At 43.8% G+C, this 23,642-nt stretch overlaps 4 protein-coding genes across 9 annotated transcripts in view; 2 read left to right on the forward strand and 2 right to left on the reverse strand.

Annotated features, from left to right (window-relative positions):
- Positions 1-36: 36 nt before the first annotated feature.
- Positions 37-15,549, reverse strand: LOC108026262 (uncharacterized). 5 transcript variants are annotated; one of them, XM_017097119.3, is made up of 6 exons: positions 15,240-15,549; positions 3,510-3,873; positions 3,343-3,454; positions 3,143-3,282; positions 1,658-2,882; positions 37-1,453 (listed from the first exon to the last, which is right to left on the reverse strand). In XM_017097119.3, the coding sequence occupies exons 2-6, from the start codon at positions 3,823-3,825 to the stop codon at positions 340-342; spliced, it is 2,907 nt and encodes a 968-aa protein (XP_016952608.1). In that variant the 5' UTR covers positions 3,826-3,873; positions 15,240-15,549; the 3' UTR covers positions 37-339. The 5 variants fall into 5 exon arrangements, with proteins under 5 accessions (XP_016952608.1, XP_016952610.1, XP_050744439.1 ...); XM_017097121.2 differs by lacking the exon at positions 15,240-15,549 and adding an exon at positions 5,642-5,734; XM_050888482.1 differs by lacking the exon at positions 15,240-15,549 and adding an exon at positions 5,660-5,676.
- LOC108026263 (tyrosine kinase receptor Cad96Ca) lies at positions 6,015-17,671 on the forward strand. 2 transcript variants are annotated; one of them, XM_017097122.3, is made up of 11 exons: positions 6,027-6,197; positions 7,493-7,673; positions 9,863-10,125; positions 10,190-10,996; positions 12,597-12,864; positions 13,643-13,731; positions 16,286-16,425; positions 16,490-16,595; positions 16,669-16,808; positions 16,873-17,014; positions 17,066-17,671. In XM_017097122.3, the coding sequence occupies exons 2-11, from the start codon at positions 7,538-7,540 to the stop codon at positions 17,288-17,290; spliced, it is 2,316 nt and encodes a 771-aa protein (XP_016952611.1). In that variant the 5' UTR covers positions 6,027-6,197; positions 7,493-7,537; the 3' UTR covers positions 17,291-17,671. The 2 variants fall into 2 exon arrangements, with proteins under 2 accessions (XP_043946889.1, XP_016952611.1); XM_044090954.2 differs by lacking the exons at positions 13,643-13,731; positions 16,286-16,425; positions 16,490-16,595; ... (1 more) ...; positions 16,873-17,014; positions 17,066-17,671 and adding an exon at positions 13,214-13,550 and having other exon boundaries at positions 6,015-6,197.
- A 1,151-nt stretch (positions 17,672-18,822) lies between these two features.
- LOC108026098 (uncharacterized) lies at positions 18,823-19,756 on the reverse strand. The gene is made up of 2 exons (XM_017096797.3): positions 19,569-19,756; positions 18,823-19,501 (listed from the first exon to the last, which is right to left on the reverse strand). Exons 1-2 carry the CDS (start codon positions 19,723-19,725, stop codon positions 18,954-18,956), a joined length of 705 nt encoding a protein of 234 aa, XP_016952286.1. The 5' UTR covers positions 19,726-19,756; the 3' UTR covers positions 18,823-18,953.
- A 1,862-nt stretch (positions 19,757-21,618) lies between these two features.
- The window catches only part of LOC108026414 (coiled-coil domain-containing protein lobo), a 28,965-nt gene continuing 26,941 nt past the window's right edge, over positions 21,619-23,642 (forward strand). Inside the window, exons 1-2 of the mRNA XM_017097342.3 lie at positions 21,619-22,156; positions 22,228-22,356. Coding sequence (XP_016952831.1) covers positions 21,740-22,156; positions 22,228-22,356 — 546 coding nt within the window. The 5' untranslated portion in view covers positions 21,619-21,739. The remainder of the gene's footprint in view (positions 22,157-22,227; positions 22,357-23,642) is intronic.

Below are 23,642 nucleotides of genomic sequence, written 5' to 3' on the forward strand. Positions count from 1 at the left end.
AGGTTTGTATGGCAAAGGATAGGTAAACAAACATCGTAACGAGTAAGTAACTTTATCCATCTATTTATCCGTGCATCCATTTAGTGAACATTCAGTGCTCAGTTGATCAATTCCAAGATCCTTTCAGTTTAGCAACTACTTCTGTACTTCTATGAGTATTATTATGTACAAACTAAGATAGGATTTATTCTACCAAACTAGATAAGGTCCTGTAACGTTGTTGTTCCCCTGGGAGGCGAGGGAAAGCTATCGAGTCACCAGTTTCCAGCCGTCTCACATGTGGAACTCCTGATCCTGAGCCAGCAGGAGCTCCCTGGCGTGGGAACTGTACCCCGCGTGCTAGCACTTCGGCAGGAAGGACTTTCTGGAGGGCAGCAGGCACAGGATGCTCAGGGCCATGACCATGTGCCAGATGGAGTGGACGATGTGGTAGTTCTGCTTGGTCTGCAGGAAGGCATAGCACACCAGGCCGGCGACCACGAGGGTCAGACCAAAGGGCAGCCACACCGACAGGTATCTCCGCGAGGGGAACAGCTTGCGGGACTTGGTACATCGTAGCCCCCAGCTGGTCGAGATCAGGCAGATCCCCGTTAAAGCTGGGGCCAAGAACACCCACAAGCTCTGCTTATTTAGCTCCGTGCCAAATGCCAGCAGGATGGCTCCGAACATGTGCAGCAGAGAGACGAACTCCGACCGAATATGGGCCATGGCCACCAGGGTGACCCAGATGCTTAGCAAACCGCAGTAGAAGTCGCAGAACTGCAGCACCCCGATCTTCACCAGGCAGAAGCTGTACTCGTCCTCGCCAGCGTCGCAGGCGTGGTAGAAGATCGAGAAGAACATGGCAAAGAAGTAGATGACGCCCTCGGTGTAATACCGCCTCTTGACCGCCATGTAGATGCTCGGGAAGAAGAGCAGGTTGCTCAGTGTGAGCAGAAGAGTGGCCATAAGAATGGACATGTTGGTGGGAACCTGTGAGTCCTCGGTGCAATCCCAGCCGCGATAGCCCTTCGAGCAGACGCATGTAGAGAAGACGAATCCGCCGGACATGTAGTGATAGCACCTCCCGAAGCGTCCACATCTCCCGGCCACGCAAGGACTGGAGGAGACCGAGAAAACCACCGAAGTGTTGCAGTTCTCCACCGCCACATGTTGCTCCATGGCCGCCTTGTGGTGCTCCACGAAGAGCTGCGTCATCTGCTTGTAATTGTTGCTGCACTTGTCGTCCATGATGCACTCCTTCACCTTCAGAGTCTCGGTTTCGTTCATCGCCTCCAGGCATTCGGGAGATTTCAAGCAGGCGGCGTAGCGCTCTGCGGACTCTGCACAATCACATGGGGATCGCATATCCGCCAACATGTCCTGGTGCTTCCTGATGAACTCCTTCACGCTATCCATTATGGACACTCGAGCGGTTCCGGAGCCATGACAGAACAGGCCCATGGTCACATACCTGCGGGATGGAATGGAGTCTTTAATTTATTGTTGTACTTCAGAAATATTCAACGATTCTACAGAGCTATATTTCTCTGTCAGTGCGTATCCTTATCTGTATTTCTATCTATAAATCTATATGTCCGTTAATCTGTCCGAATCTTTGTCCGTATTTTTTTCATATCCCAGTAATAAGTTAATATTTTAGAACTACAAAACTCACCATCGCCCGCTCTCGGGGAAGGGAACGTGGACCAGGCCCATGCTCTCCGTCTGGTTAACAACAATGGAGGCCTGCTTCAGCCGCTGGCCATAGCGGCACTTGTCCGGATACTCCGGCTTGCCCGGCTCACCCAGCTGCATGCAGACGACAATCTGCATGCTCTGGTTGCTGGATGTGGCGACGGCGGGCACTACCTCCTCCTTGGGATCACCGATCAGCCTCTCGGCCAGGATGCCACCCAGATCCGGTGACTGGGTGGGCGGACTCATCCTCAGGCTGGCCCGGTGAGCCTCCTTCATGGAAATGGCGAAGGTCAGGGTGCCTCCGATGTCCGACACCTCACCCAGGTCAAAAGAGAATCCTGAATGGGTTTGTGCCGTAAGATTGAGTGTTTCGGGCACTGTGCCATTAACATCCGGACGGAGATCGTAGTCGAAACTAAAGAACTCGCGGTACGTTTGCCGCAACAGCGAGTAAAAGTTCATTTGGCGGAACTTGGTTGGCTCCCAGGGATTCGTACTGGAGCTGTTGGTAGTGTTGAGCACAATCTTCGGTTTCTGCAACAGGCTAGCCGGCTCCTCCGTGACATAATCGATTCGCAGGGCATAGGATAAACTGTGATTTGTATCTGCACCCATTTCCGAATCATCCGCCCCGTTGACAAAGGTCAATAGGGCGTAGTGCCATGCATTCGGCTGCACGCCGAACGGAATTGAGATTTCCGTGGTCTGGTTTGGCCGGATGATGGTGCCGTGACCGTGACTCTGATCCGTACCGCCCAGCGGGTATCCATTGGCCCGCACATGGAAGCCCACCGCCGGGCACTCGTCGCACACTTGGTCGAACGTTATCCGGGCCGTGGCATCGCCTGTGTCGTCTGGCACGTAGAATCTGTAAATGATTTCATTGTTTGCGGTCGGTGTGCTGTTGTGGTTTTCCGTGATATTTTGAAACTGAGCAGCCCGGCTGGGTGGCCCCCCAGCAAATGGTTGAGATTCGGCTACAGAAGCCGGCTTCTGTTTCTGCTGCTTGGGCGGAATGGAGCGCAGTGGTCGGGACACGTTGAGTCCCTCCTTGACATTGGTTCCATTGGCTCCAATGGGCTCTGGCGAAACTATACTAGTCAGATTGTCCTGATGCTCCTGACCATTGTTTATGATAATCGGACGGAATCGGGACACCGACATCTCGGCGGACAACAGTGTGTCACATGAGGCTGAGAGTCCTGCAGACAAAAATGAAATTCATAAATATTCATGGGACTAAGCACAAAGCCAGAATAATGCCAATCGGTGTTTTTGCATATTCAAAATGTTTTTATCTCTGGGGTAACAAAGTCATATTTGGCCAATATCAAAGGAATAACTAAAATATTTCAAACATTTCTCTCGCCTTTTGTTTTTACCATGCAGGGGTGTCAAAAAATATTTGCATACTTTTTAGTATCCGTCGATTTTTTGAGCTATGTCTTTAAAGTTGGCTTACCTTGTTGTTCAATGCGGTCATTATTGGGATCAGACCAGCTCACAAATGCCACCGCAAACCAGTTGCCTATATGGGGCCCATCTATGGTAATGCGCTGCTGTTGCTCGTCAGATAAAAACTGCAGATCATAGACCTTGAATCTGGAATTTCAAATTTAAAATTAGGTATACTTATAATCCTATATCCTGCGTTGCAGTCACCTCTGGTCCGTGGTAAAGAAGTTCTTTGGAAAGGTTATATTCTCTGGACTTATAACTGGGTAACTGCTCGCCTTCAGATGCAGCGTGACATCCTTGGGCTTGCACTTTCGTTCTGAGAAATATTAGTTAGCTATAAAGTGATTAATTATTTTTAATGTTATACTAACGAAAGGCACTTTTGGGATCCTCGAACGCCTTGAACGTGAAGTAAGCTGTCCGAGAATCGGGTGGAACATCAAAATGCAGGATGGACACATCCTTGTAGGATGTGTATTTGAGCAGTGAGTTTGAGGGCAGTCGCACGACCAGTTCCTGGTCCTCCGGCAACTTCATCTCCTCGATCGGCACATACTTAGTGTACTCATCTGAGGGATTTTGCAGCACTGGCACACTGGAGTCCACCATAAGTCGGTGGTCGATTAGCAGTAGCAGGAACACCACCAGAGGACTGCAGTTGGGGCGATGTATCAGTATCTGCATCATGCTGACCAGCGTTACTTAAGCTAAATCCAAAACGAGTGTGAGTAACTCCTGAAAATATAAATATACAAGTATATACATCAATTTGAATCTAGTGTTAGTTTGCAAAGACTTTAGTTATGATTTAAAGACCAAACTTTCGATTGTGTAGTTTGTTTTTGTTTAGCGTGCCATTGCCCAACTAGAATGCGCCAAACCCCTACAGAGGCCATGGTTTTGAATCCACGGACAGGCACAGACACACCCGAAAGGCTGGGCCTACGGATGAGCATAAATGTACATATTCCCCGACCCAAAGTTTTTGGCACAAGTACAGACATAAAGGCTTTTTGTATGCCGGTGCAAGTAAATTGCACCGCTGGCAAAAATGCCGAATTCCGGCCCATTTATGTGGCGCGGCCAAAACCAATGTGTGGACTCGGCTGTCGGCGGTGCTCCGTGCAGGTTGTCCGGCCGAAAGCGAAATAAAAAACTTCTGCACTCGATGCGGTGACGCTGGGCCTGAACTGTGCATTGTTGGCTAACACCTACTATAATTTATGGCCGACTTGTAGCCCCAGCAGACTCGAGAGCTATCTCGACCAGACTGCGGGATTCGTTGGATTAAACTGGGGGCCCACCCTTCACACACAATTGATATTCAGCCGCATAATTTAAGGCACACGAATATATGAAACTTAAAGCGAATCCTATGATTTACCCAATGGAACCTGTTGCAGATAGTATTTATCTACATTTGCTGCATGCACTAAGCGAGAGCACCAGATGCGTCCGAATTTATATATTGTTTATGGGGTAAACGGTCGCATAATATATTTGTGCGGGCTTGAGAGAGCTTTTAATTAGCAAACGTATGAGTTTGCTGCCAGAGAGACGCGACACAACTGACGCCTCTTAGTTTTGTTTATAGAATTTGTGTTTGACCTAAAGTCTTATCAGTGCCACTCGATTTTCTTATCAGCCTGGTAATGAGCTCATTCATTGGGGTATTGTTTTTTAGTAAGACATAGTGATTTTATGGTGTTCAAATTCATTTGAAATGAGAGGAACTTGACTTGAACCTCGCATGTATAGGCACATAAACAGTCAGCTTTTCGTTTGAATATTTTTTGATTCATTCAAGCCAAATGACGTTCCATCTCTTGATAATTAAGGCAAAATGTAACTCAATCTCAGGCCTCATACCTGTGCTATAATGCTGATGGGCCAATCGCCTCCTTAATTATGCTTTCCCGTATAATGACACACCTCTCTGCCGGCCACCAATAGACTGAGCTCACCTGGCTGTGTTTTGTTTATGCCTTTCGCAGAATGCAGGCTTTGAAATGGCAAAGACTTGTGAATGGGTCTTACGCTTTTTTGGCTCACACTGGTCCGCGGGGAAAATCCGCGTGACGCACTCAAGTTTACGATGCATTTGGGTAAATAAATAAGTATGCTGGCACTTAGGTAAATAAGCTGTTGCGGAAAAGCTCTGTTGACTTGTTTTGGAACTTCCTCGGCGTTGTCATTGGCGACGCTGCTACTGCAATCGACCGCTGTTATTGGATAGTCGTAAAACAGATAGCGGCTTTGATTAATAAATGGGTCGGGGCACAAAGCTCCATTGTTTCTGGGAAAATGGGGGAAATCCCAGAGCGAAATCACGATGAGCTTGAAGTATACTTTGTAACAGCTACATGTGATTAGGCTTTAATGAGTTGTATATTTCCAAGGAAATATTTTGTAACGTTGTATAAAAAATATCCTTATAAAATTGAATTCCCCATATAGGATCCCTTATGTTGTACGGAATTTTCGTAAAGTATATTAAAAATACCTTATCAATGTTTGTCACCTTTGTAATAAAAACAAATTTTAAAATGTTAAAAACAACTTATTAAACTGCACTTTAAAACTCCAATTAATCTTATCTATACCCGCTTTTGTGTCTTATTTGTCTAAAAATTCTGAATGAACTAGTGCGTCCCACTGATAACTAAATTAAGATTAGTCTGTGGATCCCCAAATATAGTTCTTTCTCAGGGAGATAAGTTGAGAGCGTCGAGAGAGGCTTTCAAGAGATACGATCCACAAGAGAGCAAGTTCAAGTTCGTTTCCTACGGCTACCGAACAAGTTTTTCGTTTTCGAGAGACAGAGAGCGGTTAAGTCGCGGGATCGTATGGGGCGCAGTCTTTGGGACTGGGCAGGGGCACTGATAGCCGCCGTAGCCTCAGTTGTCAGTCCGCCGAGTGGCTAAACGCATCGCCGTCCCAATCCCGCTCTGGGATCGCCCCATACGCAGCCCGTGAAAGTTTATGGATACCAGTTTCGGTGGCTTTGTGTACAATCTATATATGTGAAATTCAGCGCTAAATCCCACCCTAAAATAAAAGTAATAATAGCTGAAAATGAAAATCAAATTTAAATAATGTGCAAAGGGATGACTCATCGTTACCGAAGTAAAAAGATGCGTGTGAATTTGATCATTAGCATATTTGAGTGGCCTCTTTCGCTGGCCCAAGCTGATATTTATATAATTCAATTAACGGCTAGTGTTTCGCGATCTCCTTATAAAGTGCAAACACACCTTAAGCTGCAGTTTTTGTGGGCTTCCAGGCGTCCTTATTAATTGTTTAAATATTCAAAAGTCGGCACAATGATATGCGTTCCCATTCCCTCTCTCTTTCGCTTGAAGCTATCTGTCTCTTTCCGAGCGGTCTTTAACTATGCGAGCGTGTACATATACAATGGCGGGCAAAATAATAGCATAGCTAATCTACAAAACTAATGAATATAATATAATATCCAAACTAGTTTTTAAACTGTTTCAAATTTTTCGAACGGTGTAAAACTCTTTTTAGTGACGAAATAAATAAAATTTGCTTAAAAAAATATATATGAACCTTTTAAAAATATTATTAAAACTTCATATAATATATCATAATTATTTTTTAAACTTTTTCAAAGCATTGTATTGGTATTTCAACCACTGTTTATGTGAAAACATTTAAAAACTTCTTAAAAACTGATCTGTGAACCATTTTAAAACAATATAAAAAGAGCTATATAACCAACTAGTATATCCAAATTATTTTCAAATTTTACAAAGCATTGTATGTTTTTCAAAAAGTGAAATCAATATTTAACATATCCTTAAAAAATAAATGGCGCACCACTTAAAACATTTTGACACTGGACTTAGCTTTATGTATCTTTCGGTTACAATATATTGGGTAACGATAATGTGAAGGCCAGTTAGCACTGCTATAATGTTGACCGCAGCTGTTCAAACATGGGGCTGTGCTCGGCTGCCCAGTTTGTTTTGCTATTGCGCCATGCACCCGACGCCGTATACGTCAAAAAGAGAAATCGCCGACCCGCTTCATGACGCGCAGCGTCTTAAGTTATATTTTCTTTTAGTTGAGCGTGTGATGTGTGCCCTTCACTCAAATATTTCCACACTCATATCCTGGTTCACTGCAACCAGTTGGGAATGGCATTGTGCTTGTAATATTTCCGGGATATGACGAAATAGAGAAAGGTCTTCTTTCGGCCATTTAATGAAACACATTCCTACGCTGGAATCTGCAGGATCCGGACATCCCACGCACCCCTGCATATGACATACGCTTTGTTTTACCACAGTGAAGAGCCGTTTTTAATTAAAGTTTCATCACCTTGTCTCAGTCCTCGGACATCTGGCAGGCTGCCGTTTAGGCGGTTGATTGCGCAATGGTTTATCACCATCACAACCACGAAAGTCGGATAATACACTGCGGAAAACAATTAATTTCCTGGCGCAGGAGGAGCCTGCTCTTAACGCTTTTTGTGGTGACGGCCACAGTGGTCTCCCTGCTTTCCCAAGAAGGTAAGTCTTTGAAAGCCAACCTTTAAGTTCATAAAATATTTCTAATCAATAATAAACAATGGGCCCCTTGGGATGGCTATCTTGCCTATCCGTAAGATACATCTAGAAAACCTCATTAGGTAAATATGAGGGTACCGGGTCAATAGTCTCCGCCTATCTTGATGACAAAACATGTTAATGACCACAACACCGATGCGTAATTGGTACCTAAAACCAAAACAATGCGAATCGCTCTTGAAGTCGCACAATGGTCCATTTGTGCCCGTGGGCGAGAAAAATAAATGTATCTCAGCTCCAGTACATTCAGCCTTGACCGTGAATGTTCCACCAGCTTGGTGGATGCCATTTCATCGAAGGCGTTTAATTCCAGGTGTTTGAACTATTAATTTTACTAATGGCCCGGAAGTATGTTGAAATTGTTTTTATCTAAAATAAGGCCCAATCAGTCGCTTGGTTATTAAATTCGATTTTTTATAAATCAAATTTGTTATCTGGCGACAATAAATTTATTATGCAGTGATGTTAATAAAAGCACTATTGCTCTCATTAGGTATTTTCAGTGGGAAACATTGTTGAAATACACTTTATCTATTAAAGAGCGCTGTTTAAAATTGTATCCAAGCGCTAATCTCGTTTTAAAACACTATTACTAAAAGGAAATAGGTCAGTTGGTACATATATAATAGGCTTAATACGATATTTCATCCCCCATTTAGATCATTTATAATTCTCCTTATGAATACCTCTGTCGGGCTGGAGTTCGCACTCACGCACATGCCTCATCAGCATATTGTGCAATATTTAAGTGAAACGGAACATTTCGCCGAGCATCGTAATACATCGCAGTCGTTTTATATCTGGATGTGGCTGTGGATGAGGCCGTGCTTACACGCGGACAAAGTTAAATCCGCCTGAGAGCGTGTTTCAGCCAAGACCTCAGACCTGTTTGGCCACGCAATCCGCAGAGCAAAAACGTTCTGCTCACTTAAGCCGCGTCAGACACGCTCTTACCAAAAAAAACCCAAATAAAGAAGGGAAAAATATTGAAAAGAAGAAGAGACTCTCCTTTAGCCGTTCTGCGGGCCCCAGACTATGGCCCGTATGGCCATACATCACGTATACGTATTCGTTACATGTGTGCGCATTTGTATCTGAAGGTCGAGCAGCAGCAGCAGAAGCAGAAGAGATGTAGTGTGTACAAGTGCAAACACAGGCAAACAGCCAAACAACCCGACCGGTTATCACGTCACGTCGCTTAGGTCCATTCAACGATGCTTATGGCTGACTTATGGGGCGCAAAGAAATCAACTGAATATGCGAATATTTCACGGACATTCTCGTTGGACAATGAACCGATATTGAGATATTCGTCATTCGTTACTCACTAGAAAAACTATTTTTCCCCAGATGTTGCAACGGCTGGCCTCCTCCCAAATGGAAGAAGAGTGCTGGCCTTTGTCCGCCTTTGGCACTCGTTCAAAGCGGGGCTCCCGAGTGGGAGACATCCGGGTCAATAGCTGGCACTCGGAGTATCTGAATGAACTTGGCTGCCAACTGTTGGCCCATGCCAGTGCAGGCCCAGTCGCTGCCTTAACCAATTAATCGCGCTGTCGTCATGGGTTTCGTCGCCATTGGCTGGGCTTGGATTTAATAAGCGATTGCTCTCAGGTTACAAAGCAAGTTAATCTCTTTACGAGCACTCATGCCATTTTTGAATGATATCACGTTTTTGTTTTGGGGGTTTCTCGGAACAGAACAGGGGTCTTAATAATGCAAAATATTGGGCCACAAGTGGCTTAAAACCTCAATTTAGTTAGCCCTAATTATAACTTTGCAAGTTTAATAACTTAAAAACTGTTCACAAAATGATAATGACTTCAAAGCTTGGGTTACTCCTCAGAAAATTGATTTAAATAGATAAAAAATACAATATTATTATTTTATTATTTATCTTAAAGTAAGAGATAATTATAATAAAATAATATATTTTTTTAAATATATAAAAATGTTGTTGCAATGCTTTAATAATCATTTTGAATGCATGTAGTTACATCGACAAATCAATATATTTAAACCGGTACTGTAACTTCGCGGAATCTGTCTTATGTACAACAACCTGTTGTTAATGGACGTGCTATAAAACTGCATTTCAAACAATTAATTTTATATTTATGTACATATACTTGCAGCTGAGGCCCACGATCAAAATGCGCCTCCGATTCTGTATGTTCGCGAGCGCAACTGGCGAATTTCGGAGACCGAGAAGGTCGGTCAGATAATAGATCGAGTGCGGGCGGAGGATCCGGATGGCGATGATCTGATATTTGGCATAGAGCCTCGCTTCAGCCTGCCACCCGGAGGTGGAAACGGCCCTATTCCGCCGGAGAAAATACCCTTCAAAATCGACAGGGAAACGGGAGTGGTCACGCTCAACGAGAGTTTGGCGGGCAGGGTAAGTTAGCGGAATATTTATTTATTTTATGTATTTATTTAATGATTTTTATCTCTGATTCCAGGCTGGTCAGAATTTCCTCATCTATATAACCGTCACGGATGGGGTATACACGGCGAAAAACGAGGTTTTCATCAATATCTTGGGTGAGCGGGAGAACAGCTCCGGCTTCCGACCGCAGACATCGATTTCGAACGTGGTGTCGCAGTTCCTGCCGCGCTTCGACCAGCTGCCCGGCGTGCAGTCCATCCGGAATGGCCTACCAAACAGCCGGCCAGGTGGCTACCCACCGGTGCCGCAGAACAATATATACGGTCAGCAGCCATTCGCCAACTTTTACCCGCCGCCACCGCCGAATTTCCCGGGGCCAGGAGCAGAGGAGCAGAGTGCCGAGCAGACGGAGCCATCGAAGGATGATGGGGTGACAGCCACCACGGCCGTCAGGAGCAGCTCCACCACTCCGAGGAGCCGCACCAAACTGACGCCGATAACTGGCAATAATGCGACGAGGGTCGAGGGAGTCCCCACGGAGACGACACCGAGTGCCAGTCATAATAATAACACCAGTCCCATCGCCACCGTCTTCTCACTCAAGTCCGGCACAATACCCATTGTGGTCACTGTGGGCGGATTCTTTGCCGCCACCGCCGTGCTGCTGGCGTACTTGTGCCGCCGACGACTGTGCGCCATCAGCAGGACCCTCAAGAAGTCCAAGGAGAAGGAGGAGCTGGCCAAGAAGTCCAACCAGAGCCAGCTGAGCAGCACGCTGACCGACGACAGCCGCAACTCGATGGTCATGCAGCAGTGGCAGGGCCCCGTGGCCTTCGCCAATCGCTATGTGCCCTGGGAGCGGGACCAGCAGCTGGGCATTGTGAGTGGAGGGGAGCTAATTTTAAGGAACCCCTCTTTATTCGCTAATCTCCCAGTGGGTTTCGTGCAGAGCGGTGGCTTGAATGGGGTGAAAGGACTTCTGCTGTGATACATAAATCTAGGGATTTTCCCAGGAGATTGAAGAGTCTCAAATTGCAAAAGATAGTTGCATTCAGTTGCTATAAACAATTTGTTGTGCATTTTTAGAAAAATTAAGGAAATATTTAGGCGGAAAATAACTATTCAGAAGTATATGAAACTCTAAGTCTGGGTGTTATTTTTTTGAAGACTTTGAATTTACAAACTATAATTTATTTCGTATAATATTCTTTGATAATTGAAATAAACATTTTAAATTTTGATTTAAGAAATATTTAACAGCATAGGACGGCTCTTAATATTGCTACTTTTTTACAATCCGAATATATAAATGTTAAGATTGTATAATAACTACTACTAACAGCCAAGAAAATTCAAGGTTTTTTCTTTGTCGTTAAAAATAACTATTCAGAAAGATATTAAAACTTAAAATATATATAGTTCATTAACCATTTTCATATCTTATTTAAAAAATATTAAAGATCAAAGAAAGGAAACTTGTTGAATTTAAAAGTACATATTCGGAAAGACAAGACTATCAGGCTCATTTTGAGAGAATTCCTATAATCCGGTTAGTTAAATTCACTTGATTTTTTTCTGTTCGTTAGATATTTCTTAAATGTTGCCAGCTGACATGGCAGGAAACTGAAGCCAGAGCATGCCAATCGCGAATTCATATTTCACAGACGGTCCTATTGAAATGATTGCATAAAATTAGTGAGCTATGCACAAAAGCTTATGCAAATATCGATCGATTTGGGCCCCTTTTGGGGGTGATTGCGGCTTAGGGCCCGGAGTCCCTAATCGACAGCTACTCGAGCAGAGATTTCAACCTCGGTTGGCTCACTCAACGCCTCCGCAGAGCAGGGCTGCCTCGTCCCTCGTCCTCGTCCGCGTCCTTTGGTCCTGTCACCCACAGTGGCCACCACAGCTCAGCACAGCGGCAGTGTAATTGACAGGAAAAAGTAGCTCAGTGCAGCTGCATGCGAGCTTGGGTCCTGACTGCCGGCAATGTCCTTTCATTCCATTCGATTCGCATTTATTGACAGCGAGTGCCAAAACTTCGGCAGCCTCTCGCGTCATCAACATTCCCTATAAGCAATCGGCGCGTAAAAATTTGACATCCTATGCTGCTGACAGGCGGGTTTATTTCGAGTTCAGAATTGCGTGGATGAGAATGAATTTTATGTGTTGAGTAAATTAGGTACTATGCACAAGGAAATATCTTTCAACTCCATTTAATGAAGGTTATTGTAACTATTTTATTTAATTTATTATTTATAATGGTTAAATAACAACTCAGCCTGTCAAACCAACTTTATCGCGCATTTCATGCTCGTCACCATTTAAACGTAATGACGGGCAGAACTGGATCACAACTAATCAGTGTGCTTTATCTTTTATCCGTGGAATCCTGCAAACCGACTCGCATATCAACATTGACGGCATTTCCGTTTGCCTGGACACTGCAACACCGCCATTAACAATGCTGTCGCTCAAAGGCCACATCGCAGCTGTCAACAGGTGTCACCAACGGAGGCGAGTCCTCTGCGGGGGTGCCCGCTCCCGGGACAGGTGAGCCGGGCTCCAGCTTGGGTCCTGGCTGCGTGGCAGGCGGAGCAGGAAGTTCCGGCCCGGCGGAAAATGGTTTCGCCGCAGAGGCCAACGGCGACCGCTGGGAGTTCCCCAGGCACCGATTGAAGTTCTTCAATATCCTGGGCGAAGGAGCCTTCGGGCAGGTTTGGCGCTGCGAGGCCACCAACATAAATGGTAAGTTTTAATTGAGTGCGGAAGATATCAAATGAATGGGGGGCTTAGAAAGTTACCGTACAGCCCTTGGGAAGAAAGATACAAGTTTCTAAGCCGAAAGATAGAAAGATACAAGATACATGATACATGATACAAGTTTTAAAGCCATTAGATAGAACACAATTCCTAAAACCAATAAATAGAAGATATAGAAAGTTCACCAATCAAGTTTGGCAATAAAATACAAATTTAAAGACTTTAAATCAGTGAAATACTACAAATGAAGTAGTTTCAAATACCATATTTCATCTTTTAAGCACTCCGAAAATGTTTGATCACTGAATGTGAAAAATCCATAATTTCCACATAGTAATTTCATCAATTTCGACCTGGAGCCTAAAGGAATTAAAAATGGAGCAGATTGTGCATTCAATCAGCGGAGTTCCACAAAGCTACTGGCTCATGCAATCCGGCAGTTGTTGCCCCATTTTCAAGTGCTCAGGTGGTGCAGAGCTGTGCATGTGGGCGGTTGAGGGATGGCCATCCATCCACCAGCCACCGCCCACTCGATATGCCACATTCCAGAGCTCCGCATTGAGAGCTCTTTTTTATGAGCACGTAGAACGGACATACAAAACGAAGGCAAGTGATTTCTGGATTTATACAAAGGCAGGAAAATAGCCCGAGTCCAAATTGAAAACTATGAATTTGAGGGGAGTAAATAGGACCCAAGTTTTGTAGGCCCTTAAAGCCATTACTAGATAACCTAATTCATTAGTACTTATGCTTTTACTTACAGACACCGAGGGCATCACCACCGTGGCTGTGAAGACACTCAAGGAAAGCGCCACCGAAGTGGATCGCAAGGACCTCTTATCCGAGCTGGAGGTAAGCCGATTGGGAAATCACACAGTTCTGGCGTATTAGCATCTACAATTTTTTAAGTCATCCGCAAAGGGTATGCAAAACACCGACAAAATCGTTACATCCAAAGTTTTCCAAGTCTCCCGGCTGCCTTTTCCCCTGTCACTTTTCATTCAATCGGTTTGGCTGCCCCTGAACCCCCCCCCCCCCCCCCCCCCAGGAAAAACCCTCTGACAGAGCCGCTAACTCGACGAGTGAAAACCTGAAGACCGGGAACTGAGAGCTGGGAAATGGTAACTGAAAACTGGAAACTGGCGAATGGGCGGGCTGCTGGGCAAATCTTGTGAGTTGGTTTTTCTGGTTAGATGAAAAAGTTTTGTAAATTGAAAATTAACGATGCTGAAAAGTTTTGAAAGAATTTCTTTCCTGCTGCTGCTCCGGCGGCTCCTTCAGCAGGATTCCCCTCGAGTTTGGATTTAATGTTTGCCTTTTTAATGAAAACGCAAAGGAGTCTACTTATGTGTCTCTCCAGCAAGTTTCGAAAATGTTGGAGTACGCTTTACCTAGTTGGCAATTGCAGCTGTATTTAGCTAAACTTCAGAAAGCCTTCTCTTTGCTAATAATTTGGCCTAAGTGAAGGGAAGTTACCTGATGTCAGAGCTACCTTTTCCTGATTGCTTGACCACTCCATGGAGTGCAGACTGTAAACGCCTGCGTCATTAGCAATTGTCAAAAAGTCCTCCAAGGGGGAGTTTTCTAATTTAAAGTTTGCTGTTGCCTTTCTCCACGCTTGTTTTCCCCGCTTCTCTTGTCCCCTAGTTTATTGTACTCATTGTTGGCTAATTACCTTTGTTTTTTGTGCACTTTGAACTGCAAAGAACACGGTAATAGTATTAGAAACTTATTCGTCGAATTACATTTAATAGAAAGTGCAGGAGAACTGTGTGAAATGCAATTTCTGTATGGGCACGCTGTGGGTTAAATGCCAATGTTTGCCTGAAATACTGCGGCAAAATTATTAATTTATGCCCTTTTAAGTATCCCGGTGTCAGACGTGCATATTAAATGCGCTGAATCTTTGTGGACTCTTCACACATGTGCGAACTCCGAAAAAATCCAGTGAAAAGTGTACGATGTAAACACACATTTTTCAGCGCTCAAAGGCGGAGTTATTGTGTAAATCAAATTGCGCCCAGCACAATTGTTCGTAATCAGAGGGCTAAGATATACAGATATACAGATGTATGTGCATTCCGTGGGCGAATCAATAAATTTGTACTGCTCTCCTTTGTTCCGCACGCATTTACGTAGGGTCCTTTAATGGCCTCAACACTTGCAGCCATTTGCATACTGGCCCCCGCCCCCAAAAAGGAGTGTGCTGTTGTCATGGCAATCGAGGTGACAATGTATTTATTCGGCCCAAGGACCACAGGGATGTTTCACAGCCAGCAGACCCCCAGAGCCAAGGCAATACCGCAGTGATAGTGACACAAGAGCTGGTATCGATTAGCATTTGGATGCAGTATTATTACCTATGCCTCGGCCGGATGGTTGGTAGAAAAGTCGATGGCTAGCTAATGAGCTCAGCATTTGGGGGCACTGAGGAGCACTTGCACAAAGCACACACACACAATACACCACATGGCAGGCGGCCCGGGCACTGTTTTGACAGCACTTGCGGCCTGTAAACACGGACGTGCCGCAGCCTTGCAAAAATACGAGAAAAAACCACCTCGCGCCAGGACACCGAATACCAGCCGAACTGTGCGCTCCGACGCCTCGAAACCAACTGATTCCTGTTGCTGTTCCTGCCACCAGAAACAACAAAAAAAAAAAAAAAGGAAAAACACACTGACAAGCCACAGCATCCTCTCGGCTGGAGGGCAACTATCGGATGTATAGCTCTCGGAACCTCGGAACCTTTGGAATCTCTGGAGCCCCCATCTCTCGACCTGCGCACTGCCACTTTCGGAGTTCGAGACCTATGCGGCCTGGCCTTGCCCCCTGCAATCAGAATCTGACTCTGACTCTGTGAGTCTGAAAAGGCTTCTGCAGCTAAGGAGCCACTCTAGGGCTGCCGTCCTCGACGTGTGGGTCGCGTCCTTCATCATTAAAGTCGCATTTGGCTTGGGTCGTCCTGCTGGCAGTATATCATGTTCTGCGGATTACCATTGCCCCCCAGAAACGAGAATAATTGCACTTTAATTTTCAGAACAATGAAAAATTATGAATGGCCCTCCGGCTAGGTGGCAGACCCATTCCTCAAGTTTCCCCTTTCATTTTGCCATTGTGCAGGCGTTAGGGAACTGGAAAATTACCAGGCTCTGTTGCTCCTCGAAAAGGTGCCTGGGTGGGCTCAAAGTTTGGTCTTAAATTGGAGTGGGCGGATTGGGGGGCAGGGCCAAGTTATTAACTGCAATGAATTGCGGCTGCTCAAGGAAACCTGATAGACCAATAAATTATAGACGAGATAAAAATTAGGGGTAGCATAAGGGTTTAATAAGGCAATCCCACTTGTAAATCATATAAACAGCTTGTTTTTGACATTTATTAACCAAATTATTGTTGGTTCTTTAAGGTAATGAAATCGCTGGAGCCACACATCAATGTGGTTCGCTTGTTGGGCTGCTGCACGGACAAAGATCCCACTTTTGTGATTCTGGAGTACGTAAATCGCGGGAAATTGCAAACCTACCTAAGAAGCTCGCGCGCCGAAAGGTAGGCAACACATTTTTAACTTCACAGGAATTTAAAATAAAAGGTAACTTATTGTTTCCCATAGACACTATGGAAATACCCATGGCAAGTCAAATGTCCTGACTTCCTGCGACTTAACTTCGTTTATGTATCAAGTAGCCAAGGGCATGGAGTACCTGACCTCTCGAGGGGTATGTTATCCACACATCCACTATATATTCGCAAATACAGTGCTATCTATTTCATGAATTATTATTTTTGCAGATTATTCATCGTGACCTGGCTGCCCGGAATATCCTTATAACCGACGATCACACATGCAAGGTAGCTGACTTTGGATTCGCCAGAGATGTAATCACATCCAAGATTTATGAGAGGAAGAGCGAGGGCAAGCTGCCAATAAGGTGGGATTTATTTTCAGAACCCCTATATCCAGAAATATTTAACAATGATATGTGTTCTCCCCAGATGGATGGCTACCGAGTCCCTGTACGACAATATATTCTCCGTAAAATCAGACATCTGGAGCTTTGGCATCTTGATGTGGGAAATTGTGACTCTGGGTTCCACGCCTTATCCGGGAATATCTGCAGCAGATGTTATGCGAAAGGTTTGTGTGTCTATATGGATTTAATATATAAATTATATGTTATTTTCCTAGGTAAGGGATGGCTATCGTTTGGAGAAGCCGGAGCACTGCCGCCGGGAGCTGTACAATATAATGTACTACTGCTGGTCACACGATCCCCAAGAGCGTCCGCTCTTCGCGGAAATCATCCAAATGCTGGACAAACTGCTGCACACGGAGATGGACTACATTGAACTGGAGCGGTTTCCCGATCACAACTATTATAACATCGTTAGTCTTAGTGGCGAAAAGCTGTAGGATCGCCCTTCTTATGCACTGAACCTGAACCCCATCAGCTTTATTACCTCCAAGAGACTTTCCAGTCTGGGCTCACTAAGAGAACATAGAAGGTTATACTGCCATTACGAATCACACTGCAAAAAAAGTGTACAGCGAACGGTATCTTCCTGGATATCAGATAAGTCTAAATACCAAATGGTTTAGCATTATCCTCGAGCATCAGTTAAGCTAAATACTGAACACATACTCCCGAATTCAAAGGCAATTGTAAATTCCTCTTGAACTGTAAGATAATCCACGTTCACGTTTTATTTATTTGATTTGTATTATATATAGAGTTATGAGTATAATTTATAATATTGTTAAAGTGAAAATAAAACTAAACTATAAAGCCAAGAACCACTTTTCTTTGTGTACCTTAATGCCCTAACATAGCTCAAACTAAATCTTTGACCCATAGTTATTTACGTTCGCTTTGATGGAAGGCTGCGACAGACTTTTTGCCGGAGAAAAACTTGGCAGCTTTGGCAAACAGAGTACGTGCATAAATGATGCCAATGGCGTCAAAAGCTGGCGAAGCTGAAACCTATAAGTCCTACTACGTGACGTGCATTCTAAAATTTCGCATACTCCTATTAGGTATATCGATTTCAGCACGCTGCGGCAAGAAAATACAGATTTTTAAAGAGCCTTGAGGCTGACGAAGCGCTCTTGATATAACTTAACAAAACCCTTATTTACATTAGGAGGTTTTTGGAAAGGAAAGTAAAATGCAACAAGTGGGCTGTGCATCAAAATCACATCAAAGGCAGTTAGGGCTAAGAAAGTAAATAGGACTTGACAGCTCTACAAAGTTGCCTTGCAAACTGCGTAAACGGGAATTATCAACAAGTAATGTTTTCTTAAGTACGAGATTTTATTTATTACCGAGAACAGCAACAGACTAATTGTGGGTCCAAATGAGCACGGCTTTTATATCTTCTAAGAACTCACGGTACCACACGGCGCATGAGTGCGCTCTTGTGAAGCACGTGTTTGTGTTGCTGGGGATGGGGATAGATATAGACCATTGCGAAACCATATGTCCGCTTATTATAGAAATATTTGTTGTCATGCTGCCGGAGAGCAGCATCAATTGGGGGAGAATCAGCTGTTTTATATAATAGTAAACCTTGAAAACAACATAAAGCACCACAAAAAAATGGTAAAATGGTATTAAAATAGTTATAGAACATTAATAATCCATATTTACTTCTTAATACATTTTTGAAACAAAAGGACTTAAATATTTGAGTTGGGAATATTAAAATCTAGTTAGCGTTTCCCTCAAAGAAGCTTTTCCTACTGAGAGGACATGCGCAGGTAAGCATAAATGAAAAGCTCATGCTCGGCATTATGAAGGACTCCGAATTCCTAAACAAAACTATCCACAATAACAAGCCTTTTCTTGTATAATTTCATATCTTAACTTCTTGTTCCTTTATTAATTATTTTCATTTGGAAAAAAAATCTTAAAGTATAGGTATTTTAATAAATATAAAGTAGGTCTTGGTTTGATATTCCTAACATTAAAGCGCTTCTGGCATAAATAACTACTTTAAGGTAAAGATAAGTCCAATGCCAGCATATGAACCTCTATTGCACAGCCCTCCATCCCAATAGTGTGATACATTTTGAGGCCCTAAATGTAGTCATCGTTGTCTGGGCTGTGCAACTTGGTTTCCTCGCTCTCGCGCTCCCACTCGTTCATCTTGGCCTGCATAATCAGATCCTGGAAGGATCCATACTCGGTGTTTTGCCTGGTTTTGGCCGTGAGTCCAACGTCGCCTTCGTCGTCGTAGAAGTTATCGGAGTCGTAGTCGGTGTCCCTGGCCATGTCCAGATCGGGGTACTCGTGCTCCTCGGCGTTCCTGGGGATGCCGTGCTTCAGATAGAACGAGTTCAGCAGACTCTCGATTTTCCAGGATGGCATGTCGGAGACCATCTTGACGGCGATCTTCCTGCGTGGCCTCTTCAGTTCCTTTCGCGGCTTGTCGGCCAGCTCGAAGTTCAGGGAGGTTTTCAGCATGCGCTTGGAGGCGGTGAGTCTCTTGAGAATGGATCGGTAGACGGCCAGAAATTGGTCGGGCTGCTTCTTGGCCTTGGGCAGGGCCTTGGGGTTCTCCAGGATAAACCGATTGAGCAGCTCCTTGGTGCCCTGCTGATCCTTTTGCGACTTTAGGAGCTCAACTAAAGAGAGAGAAAACATGTAAGGTTAGTAAGTGTTTTAAGCGTTTGCTTTTATGTGGTAATTTACCCTTCTCTTGGCTTAGTCCTAGAGTGTTCTTGAAGACTCCCCAGTCGTCTTGGGCGCCGGTCTTGGCAGGACTCTTCTCCACGCTCTTGATGTACAGGGCCAGGCAGCTTTGCTGGACGGTGAGCAGCAGCAGAACGATAGCTTTGCCCAACTGCATTTTGAGGATCGATGTGCTTTGTTTGGTGGCTGAGGCGAATGTGATGTCCTCGGCGTCCAGGAGCTGCCTCTTATATGGCCAGGTCCCTTGCGCTGCTGATCCGCGTTAATTGACATAACCGCACATCAGCGTTGCGTGGCTGCGATAATCAGACAAAGGCTGCCAACGAACGGCGCTTGACACTCGAGACATCCGGGGCGCCTGCGCCCTGGCCAGGACTACAAGGAGTCAGGACAGGACGACATGTGCTTGATTGAACGCCGCGCTGCTCTTTGTTTTTCTAGGGAACACTTAGCGCGAGCCGCGGCAATTAAACGGCAAACTGAGTGCAGCACACAAAAATTAGTGCTTACGCATCTTGCCTCAGACGCCGGCCAGGTAGGCAGGTCCTTCCTGCCGCAGGACGAGCGGGAAGGGGACGGATGCATGGCAGGGGCGACACCCAACGACTGCAGGCGACTGCTGGCCAATGTGGGAATCAAAGTGCGTAATTGAGTCGCTTAAAAGCGCCAAATGGTTTCATGAATGTACGGTTGCCAGGTTGCCAGGCTGCCAGGCGGCCAGGTAGACGCTCGCCTTTCAAATGCGAAAGGAAGTACAAATAAATCCTAGCGCCAGCCATAAACGGATCAACTGCGCCGATCTCGATCCGCTGGTCTCTCCGCTGCTCGACAGCTCGACAAGTTTTTCGCTAATTATTCCTGAATGCGGGTTTTATTGATGCAATATAAATAATGCAAATGCAATTTGCGGTGCATGCCGACGAGGGGGTTGGTGCTCAAAAAATGTGCCACCACTGCCATCTGCGGACAGCAGGCTTTGAGAGCCGCATGTCCGACGCCTAATTATGTAATATCTACAGTTCAAATAATTGCCATTAACCAGCATGTTTTGGGAGCAATATGTTTTTTAATATAAAAAAATGTTTGTGGGTAAAAACTATTTATGAGTGCATTTTAGCTTACCATCGCTAAGCAAACATTTTTAAATATCTATGTTAGTATATGTTTAAAAAGGTTTACCACTTATTTTAGACCATTTTAATTGATTTCCTTTTTTTTATGAAGATTTTACATGAAAAACAAGACTTTAATCTTTTAATAATTTTAAAAGTCAATGCGTCATTAGAAGTTCTCTGACGTTAACTTCTTATGTAAAACTCTGTAATTATCGATCGGAAATGAACTTAGTAACTTATAACTTTTAAATATTTAGAATACATTTTAACATTTTGTGTTCTATAAGCGTAGTATAGATTTTTGTTAGTAAGAGTAAGTCTTCTTTATTCGTACGCCTAGTATAGCTCTTGCTGTTTTCGAGATGTCCATGAATCCATTAGAATTACAAGCGTCCACATAAATAAGCTCCAAACTTTTGACCAAACTTAGCCATTCTTCTGCAAACTTATAAAAGGGACTTATAAATAATCTTTCATTTTATTTTTTTCCCCTTGCCTAATACTGTAATCTCTTGCCATTTATTATTATTATTGTGTTTATTATTTGATTCATTTGAGTTAGCTAATTTTACCCGTCACACGCCTCTCAATAAGACTCGCAATGAGCCCCGCAATGAGCCTCGCAAAGAGCCTCTCAAAATACATTACATCAAAAGGTTTTCCACTGCTTTGCCGTTTGTATCTTACTTTATAGTTATTTAAAGTAACGCCAGGTGTCGCTGATTAGCTGGAATTTAGCAAAGACGCGAACCGGAAATGGAAACAAACGAAACATGCTTCTAAGATTTTTCCACAAACACAAACCACGAAAAACTAAGTTGGTAATTTAAAAATAGTTGCCACCAGAACTACTGTTTATAAAATTCATTTAATTTATTTACTACATTAGGTCCAGCGTTATTCATATTCTACTTCAATCTTCACCAGCAACACTCTATTTAATTTCTGTCACAGCCGGGCGTTTTGAAAAATATACTTTTCCACATACATCGTAGTTATAGAAACGACGTTCTTGTTTATTTGTTTCGAATAGCCGGCAACTGTTACCACGCCAAAATGCCGAAAGTTATATTTCAGAAGTACAAGAAGGTGGTCAGCAACATCGACCCAACGCGTCATAGTGCCAAGTTCAAAGAAATCGACGAACTGAGGCGCTCCCAGGTTGAGGAGTCCGATTTCGATGATGAGATGGAGGGCGAGTACGAGCCGGAAATGGAGGAAATGAAGTCTAGTGAATTCAGTTTGTCCGAGGGAGAGGCTGCTCTGAATATCGGCAAGATCGATTTGTCTTTTCCCGAGACAACCGAGGAGTTTGAAAACAGTCCCCAGTGCTATCCCCCCTCGTACTATACCCTGTCGCCCAAAGAGCGCCTGCTTCTGCTTTATGCCGAGAACTTCCGGAAGCAATTGGTCCTCAGTTACCCAAAGAGACGGGCGATGGTCTTGGCTTTGCCCAATGAATGCAAGGTTCAGGTAAAGTCCTCCCCACGTTCTTTGCCACATGTTAATGTTTTGATAAATTGCCCCTCTTAACCGCATTACAGAAATTCGTTTGCACCACCATCAGGCCAACGGCGTTTATTTACACGCAACTCATATCAAGTGTTGAGGAAATTGCCAAGTTTGTCGCCGATTTTATTCAGTATGAGCCTCTAGAGGATCCAATTAATTTGGTAAGTTTGCTTGGCTTATAAATGCCAAATTTGTCAGTGTTTCTTAGCGCCAGGGGAAATAAAAACAAAATATATATGAAAAGGGGTTAAATTTTATAATCTTGTCAAATAAATAAATGTTAACGTACAGTGTTAGAGAATTCTTCCACAAATTCAAGGAGGTACCCCACGTCTAAATCAAGATTCAATAACAAAAGTTATGAAATCTGGAAGTGCAGTTGTGGGGCCCAGTACTGGAAGCCTTTGGAAATACGCTAAAATCCAACATGGAAATGGGTCAAAATTTTGACCATCTCCAAAGACAAATATTTTAATGCACTTTGTTAGAGAATTCCAACACAAACTCATAAAGGTATCCCACGCCTAAGTCGGAGTAATATAACTCAAGTTATGAGTTCTAGAAGTGCAGTTTTGGGGACTAGTAATATTTGGAAGCCTTTGGAAATACGCTAAATCCCAACATGAAAATGGGTTAAAATTTCGACCATCTCCAAAGACAAATATTTTAATGCACTTTGTTAGAGAATTCCAACACAAACTCATGAAGGCATCCCACGTCTAAATCGGAACAATATAACTCGAGTTATGAGTTCTAGAAGTGCAGTTTTGGGGCCTAGTAATATTTGGAAGCCTTTGGAAATACGCTAAAATCCAACATGGAAATGGGTCAAAATTTTGACCATCTCCAAAGACAAATATTTTAATGCACTTTGTTAGAGAATTCCAACACAAACTCATAAAGGTATCCCACGCCTAAGTCGGAGTAATATAACTCAAGTTATGAGTTCTAGAAGTGCAGTTTTGGGGACTAGTAATATTTGGAAGCCTTTGGAAATACGCTAAATCCCAACATGAAAATGGGTCAAAATTTTGACCATCTCCAAAGACAAATATTTTAATGCACTTTGTTAGAGAATTCCAACACAAACTCATAAAGGCATCCCACGTCTAAATCGGAACAATATAACTCGAGTTATGAGTTCTAGAAGTGCAGTTTTGGGGCCTAGTAATATTTGGAAGCCTTTGGAAATACGCTAAAATCCAACATGGAAATGGGCTAAAATTTTGACCACCTCTAAAAACAAATATTTTAACGTAGATTATTAGAGAATTCCAACACAAACTCATAAAGGTATCCCACGCCTAAGTCGGACTAATATAACTCAAGTTATGAGTTCTAGAAGTGCAGTTTTGGGGCCTAGTAATATTTGGAAGCCTTTGGAAATACGCAAAAATCCAACATGAAAATGGGTTAAAATTTTGACCATCTCCAAAGACAAATATTT

The sequence above is a fragment of the Drosophila biarmipes genome, chromosome 3R (genome assembly GCF_025231255.1).
Source record: "Drosophila biarmipes strain raj3 chromosome 3R, RU_DBia_V1.1, whole genome shotgun sequence".
Lineage (NCBI taxonomy): Eukaryota > Metazoa > Arthropoda > Insecta > Diptera > Drosophilidae > Drosophila > Drosophila biarmipes.